The sequence below is a fragment of the Simochromis diagramma genome, unplaced genomic scaffold, assembly GCF_900408965.1.
Source record: "Simochromis diagramma unplaced genomic scaffold, fSimDia1.1 OVJJ01000205.1, whole genome shotgun sequence".
Classification (NCBI taxonomy): Eukaryota; Metazoa; Chordata; class Actinopteri; order Cichliformes; family Cichlidae; genus Simochromis; species Simochromis diagramma.
The window spans coordinates 1,046,129-1,066,725 of record NW_024386782.1 but is presented as its reverse complement, the minus strand read 5'-3'; the positions used below and the strand labels follow the sequence as shown (position 1 = coordinate 1,066,725).

Here is a 20,597-nt window from a genome sequence, read left to right as displayed (position 1 = left end):
ATCATTTAATTAAATTAAAGGTAACTTTCTAGATTTAAAACAGCCACCAGAAAATATATTTTGGAAGCAATTAAAAGTCAATAATTAGTTTAAAAAAAAAAATCCAGTAAAGACTTGATACAAGACCTAAGGGATGCATTTATCTGCTGTGTGTGTGTGTGTGTGTGTGTGTGTGTGTGTGTGTGTGTTGCAGCCATGACAAATCTGTGATTAATTACAAAAAGCATAAACATCAAATAACAATTTATTTAAAGGTAACAGAATAATCATTGCCATTGTTGACAGACTGGCGACCTGTCCAGAGTGTACCCTGCCTCTCGCCCCAAGACAGCTGGGACAGGCTCCAGCGCCCCCACGACCCTAGAAAGGATAAGCGGAAGCAAATGGATGGATGGACATACATTGAACAGAATATTGCACAAAGAAGGCATCACTAAACGATCAACTTCACCCAGCACAGAAAATATACATTTATTTAACGGTTATAAAACAGCCCACAGAGCTTTTACCATCAGAGCTTCCAGTGCAGACAGCTAATTAACCCTCAACCCTGAAATAATAAAGATAATAAAAATGAATCTTCTCAGGAAAAACCAGCTCAGACTTTGGTTTTTACCCTCATGTTTGTTTTACTCCTGGACAAAATGAAATCATCTGAGAGGAAACATGACTACAAACCAATTAGTTTCATTCAGATTAGTCCTTTTCTGATACTGTTTAAGTGGACAACTGTTAATAAGTTCAAACTTAGCTTGGTTAAAACCTTGAAGTTTACTGACAACCAAATAAAATTACCTGCTAATTAACTATCTAAACTATGTTAATGTTAATATAGTTTTGCATGAAAACATGATTTGAAATATATTATTTACCAATTATGTATACTGTGAAGGAAAACAAAATACAACAACAACAAAAAGCTAAATAGAAAATTAAAATAAAAGTTTTCCATCAGTGCTAAACTACATAATACCAACTGAAAGAAATACATTTCTTAATATATGTATACCGTATTTTTTGGACCATAAGGCAGACCAGATTATAAGGCGCATTAAGCAAACAAAACAGTCAGATAAGTCAAACTTTACTCAACTCATTCTTCTTGCTTCCTCCACTTCCCTACTATTGATTCATTAATGTTGAATTCTCTTGCAGCTGCTCTATTCCCATGTTGTACTGCGTGACTGATAGCCTTGAGTTTGAAATCCTTATACACACACACACAATACGGCAATATTATGTTGAAGCACAGTACGTATCACTCCGCGAGGCTCCTGACTACGGTAGCCATAATGCTCCGACAATCCATCAAGCGGTGGGGCTTCGTAGCTTAGCAAAGTCGTACCAAAACATTTCTTGACACATTTTTGAGCGTCGTGTACCACATAAATTCGGTTCGAGATCAGTAAGATCAACCAGAATTCATACATAAGGCGCACCAGATTATAAGGCGCATTTTTGAGAAAATTAAAGAATTTTAAGTGCGCCTTATAGTCCGAAAAATACGGTAACTGCAACACATTTACAAAAGGCAGTTAACATATCACCACAACCTCTAAAATTGTTAGCTTTGGAAGTCATGTTATAGATTGTAAGTCCCTGTGTACACGCTCAGTAGCTTCTAGCTCTACAGAGGTTCAACTGTTTTAAAACACTGCGAGCAGCTAAGTCATTCCTGAAGGTAAATGGGGCAGCCATTTTTTATGGAATGACCCACTAGATGGAAACAAGCTATAAACTTAAGCAAAGTCCAAACTAAGGTTTCCAAACAGCTGCTGCAGCAGTACAAAATCCAGTTACCTTTTTTTAAATTTGCTCTTTTCATTAAAATATACAAAACTAATCAGCCATTCTTGATGTTATCTGAAACACACCAATATCATCAAGGCAAATGCATCTTTAAAGAAGTCGGATCCTTTATTTCAGGTTTAGATATTTAACTTAATATTTTAACCTTTAAGGGCTCCTTTTGGACAATTAAAATACGCCTGATTGCAATTTTACTTAAAAAAAATCTGGCACCAACCACCTCATAGATAGTAAAATACAAAACATTTGCTTGTCTTTTGGGAATCGGACTGAGTTTTCCTTTAACCCTTAACTAGGAAGCAAAGCTGAAAGAACTTCCTAGTTATGTGTCAAACATATTCTCTGTTCTCAAGGTCCTTTTTGATGGCTTTTTTAATGCGGTCGATTTCATCTTCGTCTGAGCTGTCATTGTCCTTCTTTTCACTGTTCAAATCTTTTCCATCCTTCTCTTTCTTTTCTTTGTTGTCTTTCTCTTTTTTCCCACTGTCCAGATCTTTGGTGGTCTTCTCAGAGTCTTTTTCTGGTGAGTTGAACTGCAGCTCTTGATGTATTGAGTTCAGCTCCACCAGACCATCGTGCAGCTGTTGCGCCACCTCCCTGATTTTGGCAGCAAACTCTGATTTTGCCCCTTTCTTGAGTTCTTTCGAGTCTTTGGACACAAAGTAAATATCCATAACTACAAAGAGTCCAGTAAGCACACCGGTTGCCATACTAGCAATCTGGACTGCTCTGGCTGCGGTGCTACCTGCTACATGGGCAAACTGGACAAAACGCATGATCTCATTGGCATTGACGAGGATCGCCTTTCCTGCCATGGCGCCATCTTCATAGAATTTGCTAGTAAGTGAAGGAAAGTCCTGATTGTATGCGCTATTCTTCATCTTGATCAGATCGAACCTGCGCAGGTTCTCAATACCCTGTTTGATGAACGTCAGGCACTTGTTGATGTCTTCCATCTTCTCCTGGTAGTCCTGCACGATCTTCTCCACCTTCTTGCGGTCCATGGTGTTGTTGACCTGGTTGGAGATGCCAGCACCTGCTGATGTCAGACCGCCTGCCGCAGCAATGCCCAGTCCCACTGCAGTCACAATCAAGGAAGTTCCCATGGTGAAGGGAGCCAGGGCGAGGCCAGCAACAGTGGCGACGCCCCCAACGGCGCTGGTGGAGCCGCCTGTGATTTGAGCGATCTTTGTGTTCTTGCTGAACTTGTCGAGCCCATCAGCGATGCTGTTGAGGTCGATGACATGCTGCCAGAGGCTCTCTGCCCTCTCCGTGAACAGTTTGTTGAAGACTCTGATGCCCTTCTGTAGCTTCTCAGCAGTCAAAGCAAAGGCCCTGAGAAAAGAAATTTGAGTCCTATTATACATTTTATAAGTAACTCCATCAAAAAGGCCATTTTGTCTCATTTACACCAACAGAATAAGTGTTAATTAACCAAAATATATATTTGATATTTATTTAACTAGTGATTTTGAGGAAAGCAGAATATCCTGTTTCTCAAAGCATGACAAAACATCAAACCTTTTTTTAAAGATTATTCACACCACTGTTTTCATTGGAATTGATTATTGATTATCCTTCCTCAGGAGAAAAGTTAAGTGTTGTTGTATGAGCTTCTTCAGTTCTCCATGGTGGATGTTTATGATGCAGATATATTATAAATTTTGTGTTATCCAACGGTGGGCATAGCAATATTTGAGCAGCTCCACAATAACCTTTTACATTTTATTCACATCACAATATGATAACAATATGGCAACAAAGGAAGATACCAAAGCAATATTTTATATTCAATTCTTGAATCTTAGCCATCAGAGCAGACTAAACCTTCTGGCAAAGATAGCAGGCGACAAGGAATTAGCAGCCTCGATTTAATGGTTAATAAGGAAATCAACATAAAATGCTACCATCTTCTTAAGAGACACAGCAAAGACATTTTAATGTGCTGCCTCCCTAAATTGATGCATTTATTATATTATATTGTAAAAATAAGTATAGCAGAACGGACCCCTGAAAGACCAAAAACGGCATTTAATGAAGTATAAACACCTATATTAAAGCATATTAAAGCTTACTTGGCCTCTTCTTTTTCTGTCATGTCTTTATGTTGAGGTGGGTCTTTCCATTCTGAAAAAAAAAAAAAAAAAGACAAAAGAATGATTTATCATCGTTTTGTGCATCTTAGCGGCCCAAAAGTATGTAAATGCAAAACTATTACACTCATGCATGATATTAATCTGCTGCAATAACATCATCAACTCTTTAAAAAAAGGCCTTCTACCTGATTTTAACATCTGGCTGAAAGAATTTGGTTCCATTTCACCACAAGAACATGAGTGAAGTTAGTTTCTAATGCTGAGGGATAAGAATTACTCAGCAGTTGATGTTTCAAAAGGTGCTTAATGGGATAAGTGGTTAAAAAAAAAAAAAACATTTCATTTTCAACTTACGCTCCACAGTTTCCCACCATTCCATAAGATCCACATCCTGAAAGACATCATTAGGTTCCATGTTTGTTATTTTTGCTTTCCAAATAATGAGTGAAGACCGCATTAAAATGTCAAAAACCTACATTACTATGTTCAGCTGAGGCAGTGCCAATACGGTAGTCCTCTAGCTGGTCAAACACAGACCTGTTCGCACCTTCACTCTGAGATGAAAGAAATAGTAAATAATAAAATTACATATCAAAACCACCATTTTAATCATAATTACTTCAACAAAAGATTGTGTCTGCAGTGAAACTGAAAAAACATACACAGTACTTGAGCATGAATGACATTATCATGCAACACATTTGGTCAGTTTCATTTTTTACATGGCTGTTGCGCATCTAAAGAGGAGGAAGTTTTGGTGAAAGGGATTCTGGGAATAGTGACTTATTTCTGCTGTTTTTGCAGAAGTTAAAGGACTCAACAGGGGAAAAGGGAAGCAGAGAAAGACGTCTGGGCATATTGTAGCCTAATCTCGTCTCATCTTCCATGGCATAGACATGCACAAACACTGTGCGGCTGTTGTGTGTGGGTTTCATGTCAGCACTGGAAAGGGGAAAACATGTAGACCACAACTGAGTCTGTTGGAAGGTGAGCAAACACTCTAGAGACAAGTTCTGCAAAGACTGTAAGTCTTTGTTTTCAGAGTGGAAGGAGGAGGCATTAGGTGACAAAAACAGGCTTTTTGTAATGGTAATTTGTAAGTCCTGAACAACAGTGGTTAAACCAGCAAAATGTGGGCAAATACAGTGAGACTCTGAGATAAAAAAAACAAAAGAGGTTAAAAAGTTACTTTTGGTTTTAAAGTTTGATGTGCGAGGGGTGAGAGGGAGAAGTAAAGAAAAGAAAGAAAGTTTCTTGATATATTATTTTGATTATATTGTCTACCTCTGCTTGGGCTGTTTCTTGTGCACGTCTCTGTATCACTTTGGCCTGAAATAAACAAACACAGACACACAGTTCAATCGTTTGTAATACCAACACAGGACTTATCTGGATGTTTTATGATCTTAGACATAAAATAAATAAATAATTTAAATAAGTAATTTTTCTTCAGGGAAAAAAATAGCTGAAGAAGGAAAAAACATACAATTTCTTCCTTTTCACTTTCTTTGGTATTCAGGTTTAAGACTAGGTCAGTGAATTGCTCAAAAAGGCAGGCCATGTAATTCATTTATGTAAGCTTACCTGCCAAAACAACACAGAAATACTGCTTTGCTTAAGAACCACAGAGAAATTTGGAGCTAGTTTGTTTATTCATTTCTCAAAGAAATGAATAAACAAATTCTGTTTGTGTAACAGTATATCAGAAGGTCTTTTTACCACCTTAATCAAAATTCTTTATGAGCTCAAACAGAGTTCAGTGCTCAAGATTTTAAGGGAGAAGCAATTTTGGAGACATCGTAGTTAGAGCCAAGTTACACTGTTCCATTTCTGTCTTTGGGTAATTTTTATGCCATTCAAAGCTCATGCAAGATTGAAAGCTTGGGGGAAGCTTCACCATTTGTTAATAGCAGAGGTCACTGGGGTAGTTGAAAAGCTCCCTGATCGGCCACCAGATACAGGCTCTGGACCAGGCATCTCCAACTCCAATCCTACTGGAGTAGCCCAGCTATTGTCCTGCAGCTTTCAGATGTATCCCTACTCCAACATAGTTGAAAATGGTCGCATTACCTCTTCAGCATGCCATCAAGTTTGGCAATAGCCTGGTAACAAGCCATTCATTTGATTCAGGTTTATTGGAACAAGGATGCATCTAAAAGCTGCAGGACAGTAGCTCTCCAGGACTGGAGTTGGAGACCCCTGCTCTGGACAATGTAGGGCTGTCTTGGTTGATGTGCTTCTTTAATTTTGTGTCACAGTGCTGTGGTGGTTTTCAAAAAGGGGTTTGGAGGGTATGGTCTATTTATTGGGGTATCACACTGTTCATCCACCATAGGACAGTTGATGTCAGAATGCTACACAGGCTAACTGTCAAACCTTGGATTTAGGAGGAGGAATGCTTATTCTGTCCTGGACATGGAACAGTAGACCAGATCTTTACTATAGGACAACTTCTAGAGGGATTGTGGGAGTTTGACTTAGAGTCTATATGTGCTTTTTAGACCTGGAGAAAGTTTATGGCTGGGTTCGTCTCGGGAACCTGTGGAATTCTTGGCAGTATATGGTTTCAGGTCTGTTGTTACAGCCATTTAGATCTTTGGGAGAGCTGAGAACAGTCAGTCCCTGGCACAAAGTCAAGCATATTTTCGGCCATCTTGATGCATGCTCAATTATCTATTTGAGTAAATCTCAAAAAGTAGCACTTTCAGTGGGAGAAACGTTTCGTTACTCATCCAAGTGACTTCTTCAGTCTCAGCTGACTGCAGGTTTCCCCAACCTTATAAACAGTACATTTGCACAATGACTGCAACTAGCCCACTGAATGAACAATGGGCTGTGAGGTCAGTTCCTTGATCATTAATATGCAAATTGTCATGACCATTGATCAACAACCACCAATCAAAGACCATTGAGCAATGGCCATGAGTACCATTCACAGAGAGTTGGGGAATGGCTGCAATCACAGCAACCACTGGAGCACAAACTTGGTGTCATAAAATAAAAGGAAATTATAAATTGTAAGAAGTGTGCAAAAGGAAAAACCAGAGTGCGTGTGGAGATGAGATGTGTGTGAAAGAGTTCAGTCCTACACCTGGTTCAGTGCCCGAATAGCCTGGGAGAAGAAGCTCCTGCTCATTCTCTCTGTTTTGGCCTTAAAGGAGCAGAAGCGCTTCCCAGAACTCAACAGTGAGAAGAGTCCATTGTTGGGATGGGAGAGGTCCATCAAAATCTTCCTGGCTTTGGTCTTGCACAGCTTGGTGTAGATGGACAGCAGGTCAGGAAGCTCTGATCGAATGATGCGTTCGGCCGAGTGTACCACTCATTGCAGATCTCGTCTGTCCTGCTTGGTGCTGGTCAGGTCAGGACGCTCTCAATGGTGCAGGATTAATAGGTTTTAAGCACCCTCAGTGGCAGATGGAAGTCTCTAAGTCTTCTGAGGAAGAAGAGACGCTGGCGGGCTTTCTTAACCAAGGTGTTAATGTGACAGAACCAGTGATGGGAATAACGGCGTTACAAGTAATGGCGTTACTTTTTTCAGTAACGAGTAATCTAACTAATTACTATTCCTATCGTCCACCTAAGTGGACTCGTAAAAAACTCTTTGAAAAATACATGTTTAAAAAAAAATGAAGTTCGAAAATCTTTTTTCATGCCTAAAGATGAATAAAAATACTTAAGAAAAAAATCCTGATTGAGGTTGTCATACTTCATGCATGAAAGGGTTAAACACCAAAACATGCTGCGCCAAAAAGTGATCCACCCCAAAGATCGCGTCCCTCAACACAGAGCAATATAGTATTCGCTGTTAAGTGCCAGGAGGATTGCCATTCTGATCATTAGACTTCTCTAATGATAATTAGCACAGAATAAATGGGTGGATACGCGTTTCAGTAAAAGTGGCATGTAGCATGATGTCAGGTTGGATCTGTCTGCTCAAATTTTGGTTTCTCCAGCTCAGTGTCAGCTCCACAAAAGGTACAGAGCCATTCTCGTGATGACCCCGCCCCCAAAAAAAGAAAATCCAACAAAAACTGACTGATTATTTTTATGAGAATGTCGGGGAAAGCTTCGGTTGTGTTGTGTAAACCAAAATGGAAGAGAACTGTTTGTACATGTTGCATGTTTGAATGTTACCTTTACATCAGGCATGAACGGGTTGTGCCTCTTTTTTTTCTTGACGTTGGTCTAAAAGAAAAAAATAAAATAAAAACATAAAAAGATGTCAGAATTATTGTAAAGGTCAAACACTGAAATACTCCTGCAGTAAAATGAATAAATGTTTGTGCCAACTTAAAAAAAAAAGTTGTTCATGAACAGAAGGAATGTAGCTTAACGACCTCCATTTTTTCCTTAAGCTCTTCTTTATTCTTTTCCTCCTTGGATGCAGATTCCTCATCTGCATTCAGCCCCACATCATCCGATGCAGCCTGAAGTAAATAAGAAAAACAAAACAATAAAAAGGTCAACATGAGCATGAAATAATAATCATCACGTCCTGGTTTTTGTTAGTCACAACCCCAGACCTTTCTATTTCTCTACTGATGAGTATAGATATAAAAATAGATATGTGCCATGTGTTTCTTTGTTTTCTTGTCTTTAGTCTAAAAAGAAAACACAAATAAAAAGGTCAAATCATTTTATTTTATCCTATAAAAAAAATAATCTATCCAAACTATCAAGCAGTTTGTATATATGCAAATAAAGTATAATATCTGAATAAAGTCATGACTCCTGAGTTGGAAATTTAAAGTGCATCTTTTTAGAGGTTCCCCCACCAAGGCTTAAAATAAAGGAGGGGCTGAGAGGTGCCTCCAGGGGTTTTTGCCCCAACACTATAGGCCCTTTTCCATTAGTACCTACTGGGTTCGACTCTGATTGACTGGTTTTCCATCACAACCCAGTAGCGCCTTAGCTGTGTCTCAATTACTAGGCCGCATCCTTCAGAGGCTGCAACTGAAGGCCATTTATGTTACAGCGACGTAATGAAGGCTGTCCCAATTCAAAGGCTGCTCCAAATGCGGCCAACAACTGTGTCCTTCATTTCCCCGGATTTGAAGGATGGGTCGGTAGTATCCTTCGTGGCCCAACCTATCCCAGAATTCATAGCGCGGCCCAGCCAATTCCAGTTTCCAACAATGGCAGCAGCTACTTGGTTTTAATATTACTCTACTCCAGCCCACGTAAACCGCAAATGTCGGGTCCTTCGAAGGATGCGGCCTAGGAATTGGGACACAGTTCTTGTTTGCCTGCTTGTTGTCATAGCAACGCGTCTGCGCATGCTGTTGTTTTTCTTACTCATTTTATGTATTTTCAAATGTTTCAATGTTGCTACTGTTGTAAATTCTGCCACAGGCGACTTTGTTTTAGGTGGAAAGGTGAAAAAGTAATTAAGTTGCTTTTATTAAATTTGATAAATGATTGACACGACACATAACGTATAACATGAGCAGGCAATGAAACAGTATTAGTATGAGCATACGACAAGGTAGTGAAGGGGTTAAAACATGAAGACATGAAACACTCGATAAGAAGGAAGCAAGAACTTGAAAAGTTAGGATTAGCCACCACAAATAATTCAGGTTTGTTTTCATCGGCTCTTTTATACCACACAGTATAAAAACAAAAAACAACAACAACCACAGGCTCACGGAAGTCATTCTATTGAGATCGGTCCATCTATATAGATATGTATTATTTTGAAAACCCAAAAAACTGGCATATGCAGAGGGTCTAGTCTGACCCATAATGATGACAAGACAGACGTAACATTTTGCCCTTCGGAGGGTTCTTCTCATCATCGCCATCTTTGGCTACAGCAGATTCATCTCCTTTTACACCTTCTTTACCTGATGGTCTCTGCCGCAAATTAAACTAATCAGTTAATTGCAATGTTTTTTTTTTTATTGTGCAGGAACGTACTGAAGTAGCAGATAATGATATTATGAATCAGGTTAGGCAAACATTTGATCAGTTATATCTGATCCCACAGGTTTGCTCACATGCTAAAATGAAATGTAAGGAGAAACTTCAATTCTTCACAAGAATAAAGACGTCCATCCATCCATCCATTTTCTTCTGCTTATCCAGGAGAGAAGAATAAAGACATTTCTGACTAATTTCATCTAAGTTTTTCATATTTTTTTGTAGCGGCGGTCAGAAAGAACCAGCCGTCATAGTCAACTTCTGATAATCAGTTGATAATCAATACTTGTCTAAAATAACATTAAACCCTTTTTTAGAGTCTAATCGTTGTACTGTATGAAAATGTTAATACCTGTTGGTTGTTCTGCTCTTGTCGACTGTGTCCAATTATTCTGTTCAGCTCCTGAAATTAAACCACAACAGTTTTCTAAACGATAAGGGTTTAAAGTAGTGCTTTAATACACATCATCACAGACAAACTATTCCCTAAACTCAGGGGGCTCACCTCTTCTGATGGTCGGGCAGGAACTGCAGGAGGCTTAGCAGGTTTTTCTTTCTTCTCTCTGGAGGTCATGTCTTTGCCTTCCTGTACAGGACAAAAATAAAATACTTGTTCCAAAGCTGAAACTGAATGTGAAACAGTCAGTTAATGCCGAGTACTGGCTTTCTATTTATACAAAGCAGTGCATTTTAAACATTTTGATTCTTTTAAAGCCACTCAAATGATCTAATCTGTATTCTAACAGCTTCCCTCAAATATAATAAAACTCTGGGCAATTAAAGCAAAACCTAATAAATGCAAACCATACGTTGTTATCCTCACTTCTTCTTGGTTTTACTTTGTTATGTGACGACGTCCCCTTCACCTCCTGCTCAACGAAATCACATCAACAAAGAGAGCAGAAGTTAGAATATTCCAACAAAGACCACACGTCACACAAAGAGGCAGCCGTGTTTGACTGCATGTGAACCTCCTGAGTTGGTCTGGATGGGACCAGGATAGCTGCACTCCTTTCCCTTCTTTCGAACTGGTTCATGTTACTTTTGACCTCACAAGGGCGCACACACACACACACACACAAACCCAAAAACAAACGCAGTGTAACTGAAGGCACTAGCGCATGACGACAGGGAGGTTTGATAAGAGGAAGTCATGCAGAGAGGAGAAGAAGGAAGTGGTGAAAGGTATGGAATAAGAAGTGTGAGTATTTTTGACTGCATGTATGTGGGTGGGTAATTTGAAGACTCACAGTGACGCATTAAATAGACTTACTGGTTTGGATTTTTCTCCCACTTCTTTTTCATTCTCCTTGAGTGTTTCTGCATCTTCTGTGTCTTTCTGAACAAAAGGAAAATAAATATTGGGCTTATGAATATAAAAATGAGGTGGCACTTTCATGAAATTAGGGAACCAAATGGAAAAAATACACCCCACACCAGCACTTTATGTAGTCTGCAAAATCTGTGGGATAAATAGTACCATCTACACCACTGCCACCATCCCTAATGTGTGCAAAACATCGTTACTGCTAAAAAATGAACAATCACCACCATCACCAAAAAACAGCCATGATTACAAGTGCCTCAGTAACACCTTGACCAACATCAAACATATTTAGCAGTGTAGTTACTTTTTGGCGGAAAGATATCAGTTTGGACATGGCTCCAACCACGGCATTGTGGGAGGGAGAAAACATCAGGAGAATATTGAAGCTTAAAGTTAATAAAGCTTTTATTCGTGTGGTGTCCGAGACTATATTTACAGTGGCTTGAAAAAGTATTCGACCCCCTTGAACTTTCCCACATTTTGTCACATCACAGCCACAAACATGAATTTATTGGAATTCCACGTGAAAGACCAACACAAAGTGGTGTACACGTGAGAAGTGGAACGAAAATCATACATGATTACAAACATTTTTTTTACAAATAAATAACTAAATGTGGGAAAGTTCAAATACAAATACTTTTGCAAGCCACTGTAGATCTCCAGATTTAAATTCTGTGGAAGCTTTATGGCCACAGCGGGGTGGCATTCCTGGTTTTGTTTTGTCTTAATCCTTTTTTAAAATAATTTTTGAGGGGGACTTTTAAGCCTTTGTTGAGACAGGACAGTGGAGAGAAGACAGGGAATAAGTGGAGAGAGGGCAGGGGAAAGACATGTAGTAAATGGCCTCAGGGCACTACCTTTATAAAACATGGGTCACCTCCTCAACCCAGTGAACTACACCCGCATCTTTTGTTGTCCTTTTTTTTTTTTTCTAGTGAGTGAGTTGTTGTAAATGAAGGCACAATAAATGACAAAAATGGTTTGAGAACACTGAGTCTGGCTGATTATGGATATTCAAGAAGTTTTGTCTCAGCAACATTTAATTTAAAGACTTTCAATGGTGGTGAAACTAAACCCAACTTTTAACTGAATGAACAGGAAGCAGCAAGCTTCCTACTAAATAAGACTTCCCCTCAGTGTCTGTCAAACGTAACTTGAATTAAATAAACTGAGAAATGTCAAACAAATGTACTTTAAACAGGGAAAAATATCTATAACCGTACCTGCTTATGGCCTGATGACTTCTTGTTGCTGACAGTTAAATCTTCTTCTATTGAGCCTGCCTCCTTTTCATTCTGTACAGAACAGACAGAAATCAACGGATGAACGTGGCTGTACAATCCTCAGATTTTGTTCCCCCAAGGGATAATCAAGAGCATCCTTACTTTGTTTGCATATCGAAATGGATTCAGCTTCGTCATTCCCCCAGCCAGTTTATTCTGAATATGAGGTAAAACAGAATTTTAAAAGAAGAAGACGAAGAAGCAGAAGAAGAAGAAGAAGAAGAAGAAGATCCTGCTTCCTGTTCATTCAGTCAAAAGTTGGGTTTAGAAGAAGAAGAAGAAGACCCAAACATTAACACAAACCTGTTTTTGAGTGGGCTGGTTATCTCCATGGTCCACTTTCTTCTCGTCATCGTTGTTGGAGCTTTTCTCCTGTGGATGATGCCAATTTTGATTGAGTTAATGTCACAATACCCCGCTCACTTCGATCTTCTTCTGCTATCCAATTTGCTGTGGCTTCTTTCCGCGTCAGCACCATGGGAAGCAGAACTTTTGGCTGCTCTGCTCCCAGGCTGTGGAACTCTCTACCCTCAGATGTAAGAAACATTGGTTCTCTCTCCCAGTTTAAATCTCAACTCAAAACCCATCTGTTCACTGTGAACCCACTGTTTGTTAATTTTATCTTGTTCTTTTGTTTTTATTGTTCTTCATTTTGTCATCTCTATTATGCGTTTTATTCTATTGTTAAGTGTCCTTGGATGTCTTCAATAATCATTTTTAAAATGCTTTTGAGGCATTCGCTCTCTCCGTCCCTCATATATTTTAAGCGACCTCTCACTTGTTTATCACTGTAGAGCGTGCTCTTCATCATTTGACTGAAACCATTATGAGGTAAAACAAAAACAGCTACTGTTTAGAGTAAATCATCAAGCCAAACTGTTGTTTTTCTTTCTTCAAAAAAATTAAAATACTGTTATATTCGTGCATCCTCTGATTAAGCATGGGGAAAGGTTAAAATAATGAGGTCAGTGTATATCATCAATCACTGTGAGGCAAAATCTCAGGGTTAAGGCTCCTTTAAAGAGAGCTGAAATTCAGCTTGGTGAAACAACCAACCTCCTTGGTTTTGGGCTTCCCTGTGGCAGAACTGTTCTCCTGTGAGTCTCCTGAGTGGTCAGTCTTTTCCTTATCCTGGTAACATACAAAGTATGTATATCACAAACCAGAAAGCATAATCACATGTGCATCGCACAGGCAGGTAGAGGACGTGAAATGACGTGATATTACTGAAAAAGGAAATAACCTGAGAGGAGGAGGTGAAGGGACTCCTCAAGACCTTTGCAACGCCACCCTGACAGAATTCAGAGCAGCTAAGGTTAGAAACTGATCGTATTTCCTGTATATTGTAACAGTAACCTTATCACTTACTTTTGAAGACTTCTCCACGGCACTGTCATTACCAGCAAGGAGTTCATCATCGACAGACAAATCATCCTTAACAAAAGGGTAATCAAACAAAAAAGTCAGTCAGACAAAAACAGCAGTGTTAACTCCAAAACAACCCAGTATCAAAAAGATTCATTGTTAAAGTCATACAAGCAATGTCCTTACATTTGAGCCCTGCAACAAATCACCAAATCACTTTTGAAAATAAAACAAAAGCGATCAATCTTTTTTTTTTATGCCATACTTTGTGTCTGGCATAAAAAAAAGAGCATTTGGGGGTCGACTATATATAGTCTTAAACATGACTTTAGTGACAATTAGTGACACTTGTGTCACCTTATTTACTTTTGATAGCTGACTTTTGTTTGGTTTTGGTTTTTTCAAACAGGGGAAAAAAAAACAACTTACCTTTGCGTGGTTCTTGTCATTGCTGCCAGAGAGATCATCTGGTGCAGCAGAATCCTCCTGAAGGTCAGATTAAACATCAACTACAATGCTCATAATAGTCCAGAAAATGGACTGTAAAATAGTTATTAATATCTTACCTGAGGGTGTGGGGATTTTTTAAACATACTGCTAAACATCCCACCTGTCTCCTAAAGAAAAAAATCAAATCACATTAAAATTGGTGTTTGGCAAGGATTTGACGCTGCGCGCTACCTTAACAAGAATCACTCGGAAGCATCACGGCGTGGTATGGCTTACGGCCATACCACCCTGAGCACGCCCGATCTCGTCTGATCTCGGAAGCTAAGCAGGGTTGGGCTTGGTTAGTACTTGAATGGGAGACCGCCTGCCTGGGAACACCAGGTGCTGTGAGCTTTGGGGTGGCTGTAGCTCAGGAGGTGGAGTAGGTTATCTACTGATCGGAAGGTTGGTGGTTCGATCCCTAGCTCCTCCAGTCTGCATGTCAAGTATCCTTGGGCAAGATACTAACCCCAAGTTCCTCTCTGATGCATCCATCGGAGTGTGAATGTACTTAGAAAGCACTATGTATACAGAAAGTGCTTGTGAGAATTGTGTGATTGGGTGAATGTGGTACTCTGGGGGAGTAGAAAAGCTCTATATAAGAATCAGTCCATTTACCATCACTATTTTTATTTCTAGCTGCTTATAGGGTGAAACCGAACTTTAAAACTAGTTGCTGCAGATGGAGGAAGCAGCTTTTAAAAAACTCACCTTAGTGTTGCTGTTCACTGGCAGATTGTCGTTGCTGCCTGAGATCTTAACGGTTGTGGACAAATCCTCCTAACAAGAGAAACAAAACCTTTTGACCACTTAATATGTATTTCAACACAGGTGAAACTAAGAGGAGTCAGACCCATTTTGGAGTCCTTTTTTTAAAAAAATTGTTAAAATTCTACTTGTCATCCACCTGACTCCTAAAAGTAACAAAAAGAGATGTGCAAAGATACATAAAGAGATGTATAAAAACACCTTTTTTAGTTTTAAATGAATAAAGTAGCAGTTCCTTTGTTTAAACTGGCGCATCAGTCACATGGACAGGGAGGGTTCAGTGCCCCAAACATTTGCCAGCACTTTTTCCAGATAGCTGATGCAGGTTTTTCCCCCTCGTACAAACACACACAACAAAAACCTGTCCACTCAGGCACATTGCTACTGTAGCTCAAAATCACCAACGTATTGTAAGTCACTAATAAAGCACATTTGGATTTTCCAGGGGATGATACTAGAAAAATCACACATAAAGGTTTTAACAGATAACCATTTTTTCAAAATTTTTATTAAGATGTATTTCTTTGTTGCATTTCTTATGTTGTAGAGATTTTGACTAATGCCTTTTGATGTTAGCATGGACCTCTTGTCGATGTTATGTAGTTTTGTTAATAAAGACATAAATGGGAACTTTAAAAGAGAATCTCAAATTGCTGTTTGCTGATCAGACCTACCTTTGCATTGGTGTCCTCAGACAGATTGTCATTACTGGCTGAGATGTCCTTTAGATCCTGAAGCACACAAGAATGCACAGTAAATAACAAATAACATAATAATACACAGTTTAGCCAGTTAGTCATTAGTAGCATTTCCTGCATGAACCTCCAGTGAGTGGAGGACATGTAATAAAAGATTGTGTTTAACCTGCGAAGGCCTCCGCACATGTCTTGGTTTGGGAGATAGTTTCCGTGATCCACCCAGCACACCTGATTTATCCTGAAGAGAAATGTACAGAAAAGAATTTCAAAACATAACACTAGGTAGGAAATCCACAGAGATTACATGAATTTTGATAGTTGTTTTTCTCTGTGAAGTCCAACTAAAACCAAATCATTTATAGGTATTAAATATTTAACAGTCCAGCTTAATGATTGGCTAAAAGCAAATCATAGCAGCAGCTATTTTAATGAACCACATTGCAATTATTTTTAAATAATGTATTTTTTTTTACTCTGTTGCATTGTAGCTTTGAAGATTTTCCCCAGTTACAAGCATTTAGTGGAGTTTTGTAGTTATAGTTTATACATATATAAGATCTGCAGATAGTTAAATAGGGACAGGATTGAAAACTAGCAATTGCTATAAAGTCTGCACATCATCATTTCTATGCTTATGTTAAAATACAAGCAAAATTTGAATTAAAAAATATGTATATCACAGAAAGAGAGCAAATTTACCTTTGACTTGCTGGTTAAACTGTCATTGCTGGCAGACAGTTCAGGATTTTGTAATGTCAAGGCAGCCTGCAAAAACAAAAAAAGGTGTTTTTGGTTATATGAAACTAAGGAAATTAAAGCCACAAAGGCAGAAAACTGTTATTCCCTGTTATCTTATAAATATGTAAAAACATGACCAACGAAACAAAACAAAACCTGAAGCAAAAGAGGAAACAAACAGGAAAATATTACTTTTATCAATGCATGTGGTACTGATTATCCAAACTTACTGTTAGGGCTTAATCATTTTTTTTTTCATCTGTATACAAACTTAAGAACTACTTTTGGTTTAGAGAAAATTCCTGTGGGATAATTTTCATTACATTACTTGTTTGGGACATTCATAACATAAAGTTTTGACTTGACAGGATTTGCATTTGTAGTATAATATCATGTCTGATCCTCTTTGGCAGATTTTAGGCATTCCTTTAAGCATTCCAGCATAATTACAACCACAAATATATCATTAATTGGAGATACAAGTATGTAAATTATAAAAATAAAAAAAAAGTTGCTTTAAATTTGATTACAAATACATAAATTTGACTGTTTCAAGTTAATTAATTAAAATTAGTTACAGCTAATTGCTGCAATCTGTTGGAAGTCAGTCCTCGATCCAAGCTTTTGAAAAGACAACAAAATTAATAAACAAATAAGCATAATAAGGATAATTAAAGCCGCAACATTACCTGTGCAGATGGAAGCAGTTCTTTAGACTTGGAGGATTTTTTGAATATCCCACTGAATAATGAGGCTTTTTGCTGATTAAAAATTAAAAAAAAGAGACATTCATTTACTGAAATCCATCTCAAAGAAACATTGCCATTAAAAGATGTAAATCTGCAGTATAAAAAAAATGCCTCGCTGATTACAGCTCTGCTCTCAGGACTCAAAACTGAAAAGATTTTAACTAATGCAATTGTTACTAATGCACTTACACATTTTAAGGGTCTCACTCCAATCTCATGTTTGAATTTAAAATGTGGAATTGAAGCTGATTTCATGTCTGGACTTGGAAAACATCATGAGTGATTTTTATATTTACAGCATGTGTACGTACAAGTTAAAAGTGGACCACGATGCTTCTGGCTTCCGACCACTTAAGTGAAGCAAAGTCTTCCTTTGGGCCTCACGGTAAATTTGCTGAGCAGCTCAGACATAATCAGATTGTTTAATATTTATTCCAGTATATTACAGGTGACATGTCAGAGAAAAGTTATTCATTTTCCGTGTTTTGAACTACTTTGTTTAGTACAGAACTTCCTACTGTCCAAGTTGTGTATTACACTAGTAGCACATAAAACCATAAAAGTGTCAAAAATCAAATATACTATAAAAAAGGCTTTGATTTTGAAAGAAAAAAGTAATAATAAACAAAAGAATGAATAAATTACTAACAGTTTTTGTTATAAGTTTAATTTATTTTAACTTAAAATCTTTATTAAGTAATTTGTATGTATCTATATCAAATATAATGGACACACATGTGCTAGTACATTAAAGACTAGAATGTGAATGTACTACAACTATATCTCAACCAATCGTGGGAACATGCACAGTCACTGCCCCAACTTGGAGTTTTGAAAAAGTCTGATAAGGAAAATGGGCATTATTTTACACGATAAAACACTGGAGTCCGAAAACAAATATAGTGCTGGATATGAGCCCAGTGGATCTACTCGAATGTTCTGGCTGAAGAAAACAGCAGGCCTGGAAATATTCTTCTGCGTCACAGGAAAAAAGAAAAAACATGTTTGTTCATTATTGTGAATGTGCTCTTTGTAGATTAGTTGGGGCAAGGTCCTTCTGGGCAAGTCATGCCGTCTTGGTGACACATTCAGGCAGTTATTTATTCCAGAGGGAGGATATTATTCCAAGGTCAGCTGTTGTAAGAAACTGGCTTTATTGGGCATGACGCAGGATCATGTATCATACAAGTGCCACCTTTTGTGATAGTGACCATAGATTTGGACTGCTATTCTTTCAGTTAAACATCACTAGTTTAGTGAATGGTACATACTCACTGGGGTAATGTTAGAGGACATTTAAACCAACGTCTCATAATTGTAGGATCAGGGCAAAGAATTGATTTAGAACAGTATCACGATATCTTGCATGGAGATATGGTATTGATGCAGGGAGACCAAACATCAAGATTTTATTAAATATATTAAAATAGTACTCTGTGGATACTACGAACAAGAGGGCTCATTTTGGCTGACAGACAACTGGTTGTATTATGGTCATATTCCCATAGAACAGAAAGGTTGCTGTGTACAAATACGACAATTCATGTGAATTTCTGTTAAATGCAAATTTATGTCCACATAGCAAGATATGATTTTCAACAAATAGTTTATATCTAAATTATCAGAAACAGATTGTATGCAATTGCCAACTTGACCCTGTTCAGTTGCAGACTGATAGCAGCTGCTAGTCTAGACTACTGCGTCTTGGTGTTGGTGTGCTTAACAATCTCTCATGTAAAAAAGTGAGAAAACTTTTGAATTAAAAAAAAAAATCATGAGCTTTGAGCAACCTAAGCAGATTTTCTTTTACCTTTACTCACTATTTTTAATGAGTTTTATTAGTTTGTCCTAACGGACAAACCTTAAAAGTATGGAAGTTTAACAGTGAAAGGCAGAGTTAACGAGGGACCCGGAGGGTTATTTTCGCCTTCGATCAACCCGAGTAAGTTACAGTCGCTTAAAAATAAACCATTAAAGTAACCTCGCAGGCGTTACTTTGCGATGTCTCTTTGCGATGAAGAGCCAACGTGAACTCTCCGCACACTTATGCGCCTGTTTGCGGTCGCACAGTTTGTGGTAAAAGTCAGTAAAGTGTTGAACATGCTTACCGGCTGACTTCAGGAAGAAACAAAACAAACGTCGACAAACTAAAGTTGTACTCACAGAGACAGCCCCTCCGTCACACTCCAGGTCCAAATCAAGGTTACCGTACCGCTCCTGTAACAGACAAGGAGGTTACATATTTACTGTATCAACGCTATTTTTATAAAGGCGTTCACCATAAAGGGCGAGACGTGTAACGGCCACCGTACCATTAACGTACAATTACAGGGAACTGCTGTCTCCCTTACGGTGAACTTGTCCCGTTTGTTGTCAGAGGTTAACGGATATAAATATAAAAGTCCCGCTCCTCAGGACTTTGTGTCCTCTGCTTGTTGATACTATCGGTTGTTTTCACTCAGCGAGCTGCGCAGGTCAGGATCCTCCCTCCTTTGTAGGGAAAAAAATTACAAAACAGAAGGAAAAAGAAACTGGCTGGGAATACTTCCCCCAGATCTGGGTTATCGCTTGAAACTGGCGGAGGTTGTCCGCTTCACCTCGTGGTCCAGGTGAGGGTGAGTGATCGTCTCATCTGGGAGCGGTCAACCCGATTCGGCTGCATTCGGGAGCAGTTCGGAAATTCCCTTTACAGCCTTAGGGTATAAAAATACAACTAGAAGGATATCAGCAGGTTAAGTACTTAAGTTAATGTCTCTCAAATAATTGTAAAAAATTGTCTGTGTACTAAAAATAAAAGCATCTATTATACTATCAACAGCTGTGGCAAGCACGCTTACTGTACATTTTAACCTTTTTCTTAATCAATATGTGACATTTAAAGCTACTTCAAACAATGTTTGGCGTTTTAGAATTTGTGTAAATTTACACAAAATATAGCTCATTAAATACGGTGCGTTTTTTCCAAACTTAAAACTTAGATACATTTAGAGAAAATCCCTTCAAAAAGTATAGTCTGTGTTGAAAATCATTAATACCGACACCACTTTTGATCCCTCTATATACTGACTCTTTAAGGAAGTCAAAATGACATTCTTAATTCTTAATTAAGATTCTTAATTTAATTCTTATTCTCATGTATATATCTCATGTATATCTCATGCATATATCTTTCTACGTAGCACTTTTAATTCTTATTCTTACTTTTATTTTTTCATGTCTATTTAAGCGCAATTTATGACAGCATGTTTGCACTGAAGCACCGCAGCAATTTCCTAATGTTGTAAACCCGCTCAACATTTGGCAATAAAACCCATTCTGATTCTGATTCTGAAAAGAAGTCACTGTACAAA

At 38.2% G+C, this 20,597-nt stretch overlaps 1 protein-coding gene and 1 non-coding gene across 6 annotated transcripts; one reads left to right on the top strand and one right to left on the bottom strand.

Annotated features, from left to right (window-relative positions):
- Positions 1 to 226: 226 nt before the first annotated feature.
- On the bottom strand, positions 227 to 20,155 carry apol1 (apolipoprotein L, 1). Of its 5 annotated transcripts, XM_040015007.1 has the most exons (27): positions 19,560 to 20,152; positions 19,411 to 19,464; positions 17,188 to 17,259; positions 16,460 to 16,525; positions 15,927 to 15,998; positions 15,737 to 15,793; positions 15,006 to 15,074; positions 14,372 to 14,422; positions 14,235 to 14,291; positions 13,809 to 13,874; positions 13,684 to 13,731; positions 13,497 to 13,571; positions 12,744 to 12,812; positions 12,543 to 12,596; positions 12,381 to 12,452; positions 11,459 to 11,506; positions 11,101 to 11,166; positions 10,637 to 10,696; positions 10,333 to 10,413; positions 10,180 to 10,230; positions 8,243 to 8,332; positions 8,040 to 8,090; positions 5,190 to 5,234; positions 4,382 to 4,459; positions 4,260 to 4,296; positions 3,885 to 3,936; positions 227 to 3,144 (listed from the first exon to the last, which is right to left on the bottom strand). In XM_040015007.1, exons 1-27 carry the CDS (start codon positions 19,560 to 19,562, stop codon positions 2,139 to 2,141), a joined length of 2,550 nt encoding a protein of 849 aa, XP_039870941.1. In that variant the 5' UTR covers positions 19,563 to 20,152; the 3' UTR covers positions 227 to 2,138. The 5 variants fall into 5 exon arrangements, with proteins under 5 accessions (XP_039870941.1, XP_039870955.1, XP_039870946.1 ...); XM_040015021.1 differs by lacking the exon at positions 14,372 to 14,422 and having other exon boundaries at positions 19,560 to 20,155; XM_040015012.1 differs by lacking the exon at positions 11,459 to 11,506 and having other exon boundaries at positions 19,560 to 20,146.
- Positions 14,526 to 14,648, top strand: LOC120727916. The gene has a single exon (XR_005694595.1). It is a non-coding gene; the product is annotated as a 5S ribosomal RNA (ribosomal RNA).
- Positions 20,156 to 20,597: the final 442 nt, after the last annotated feature.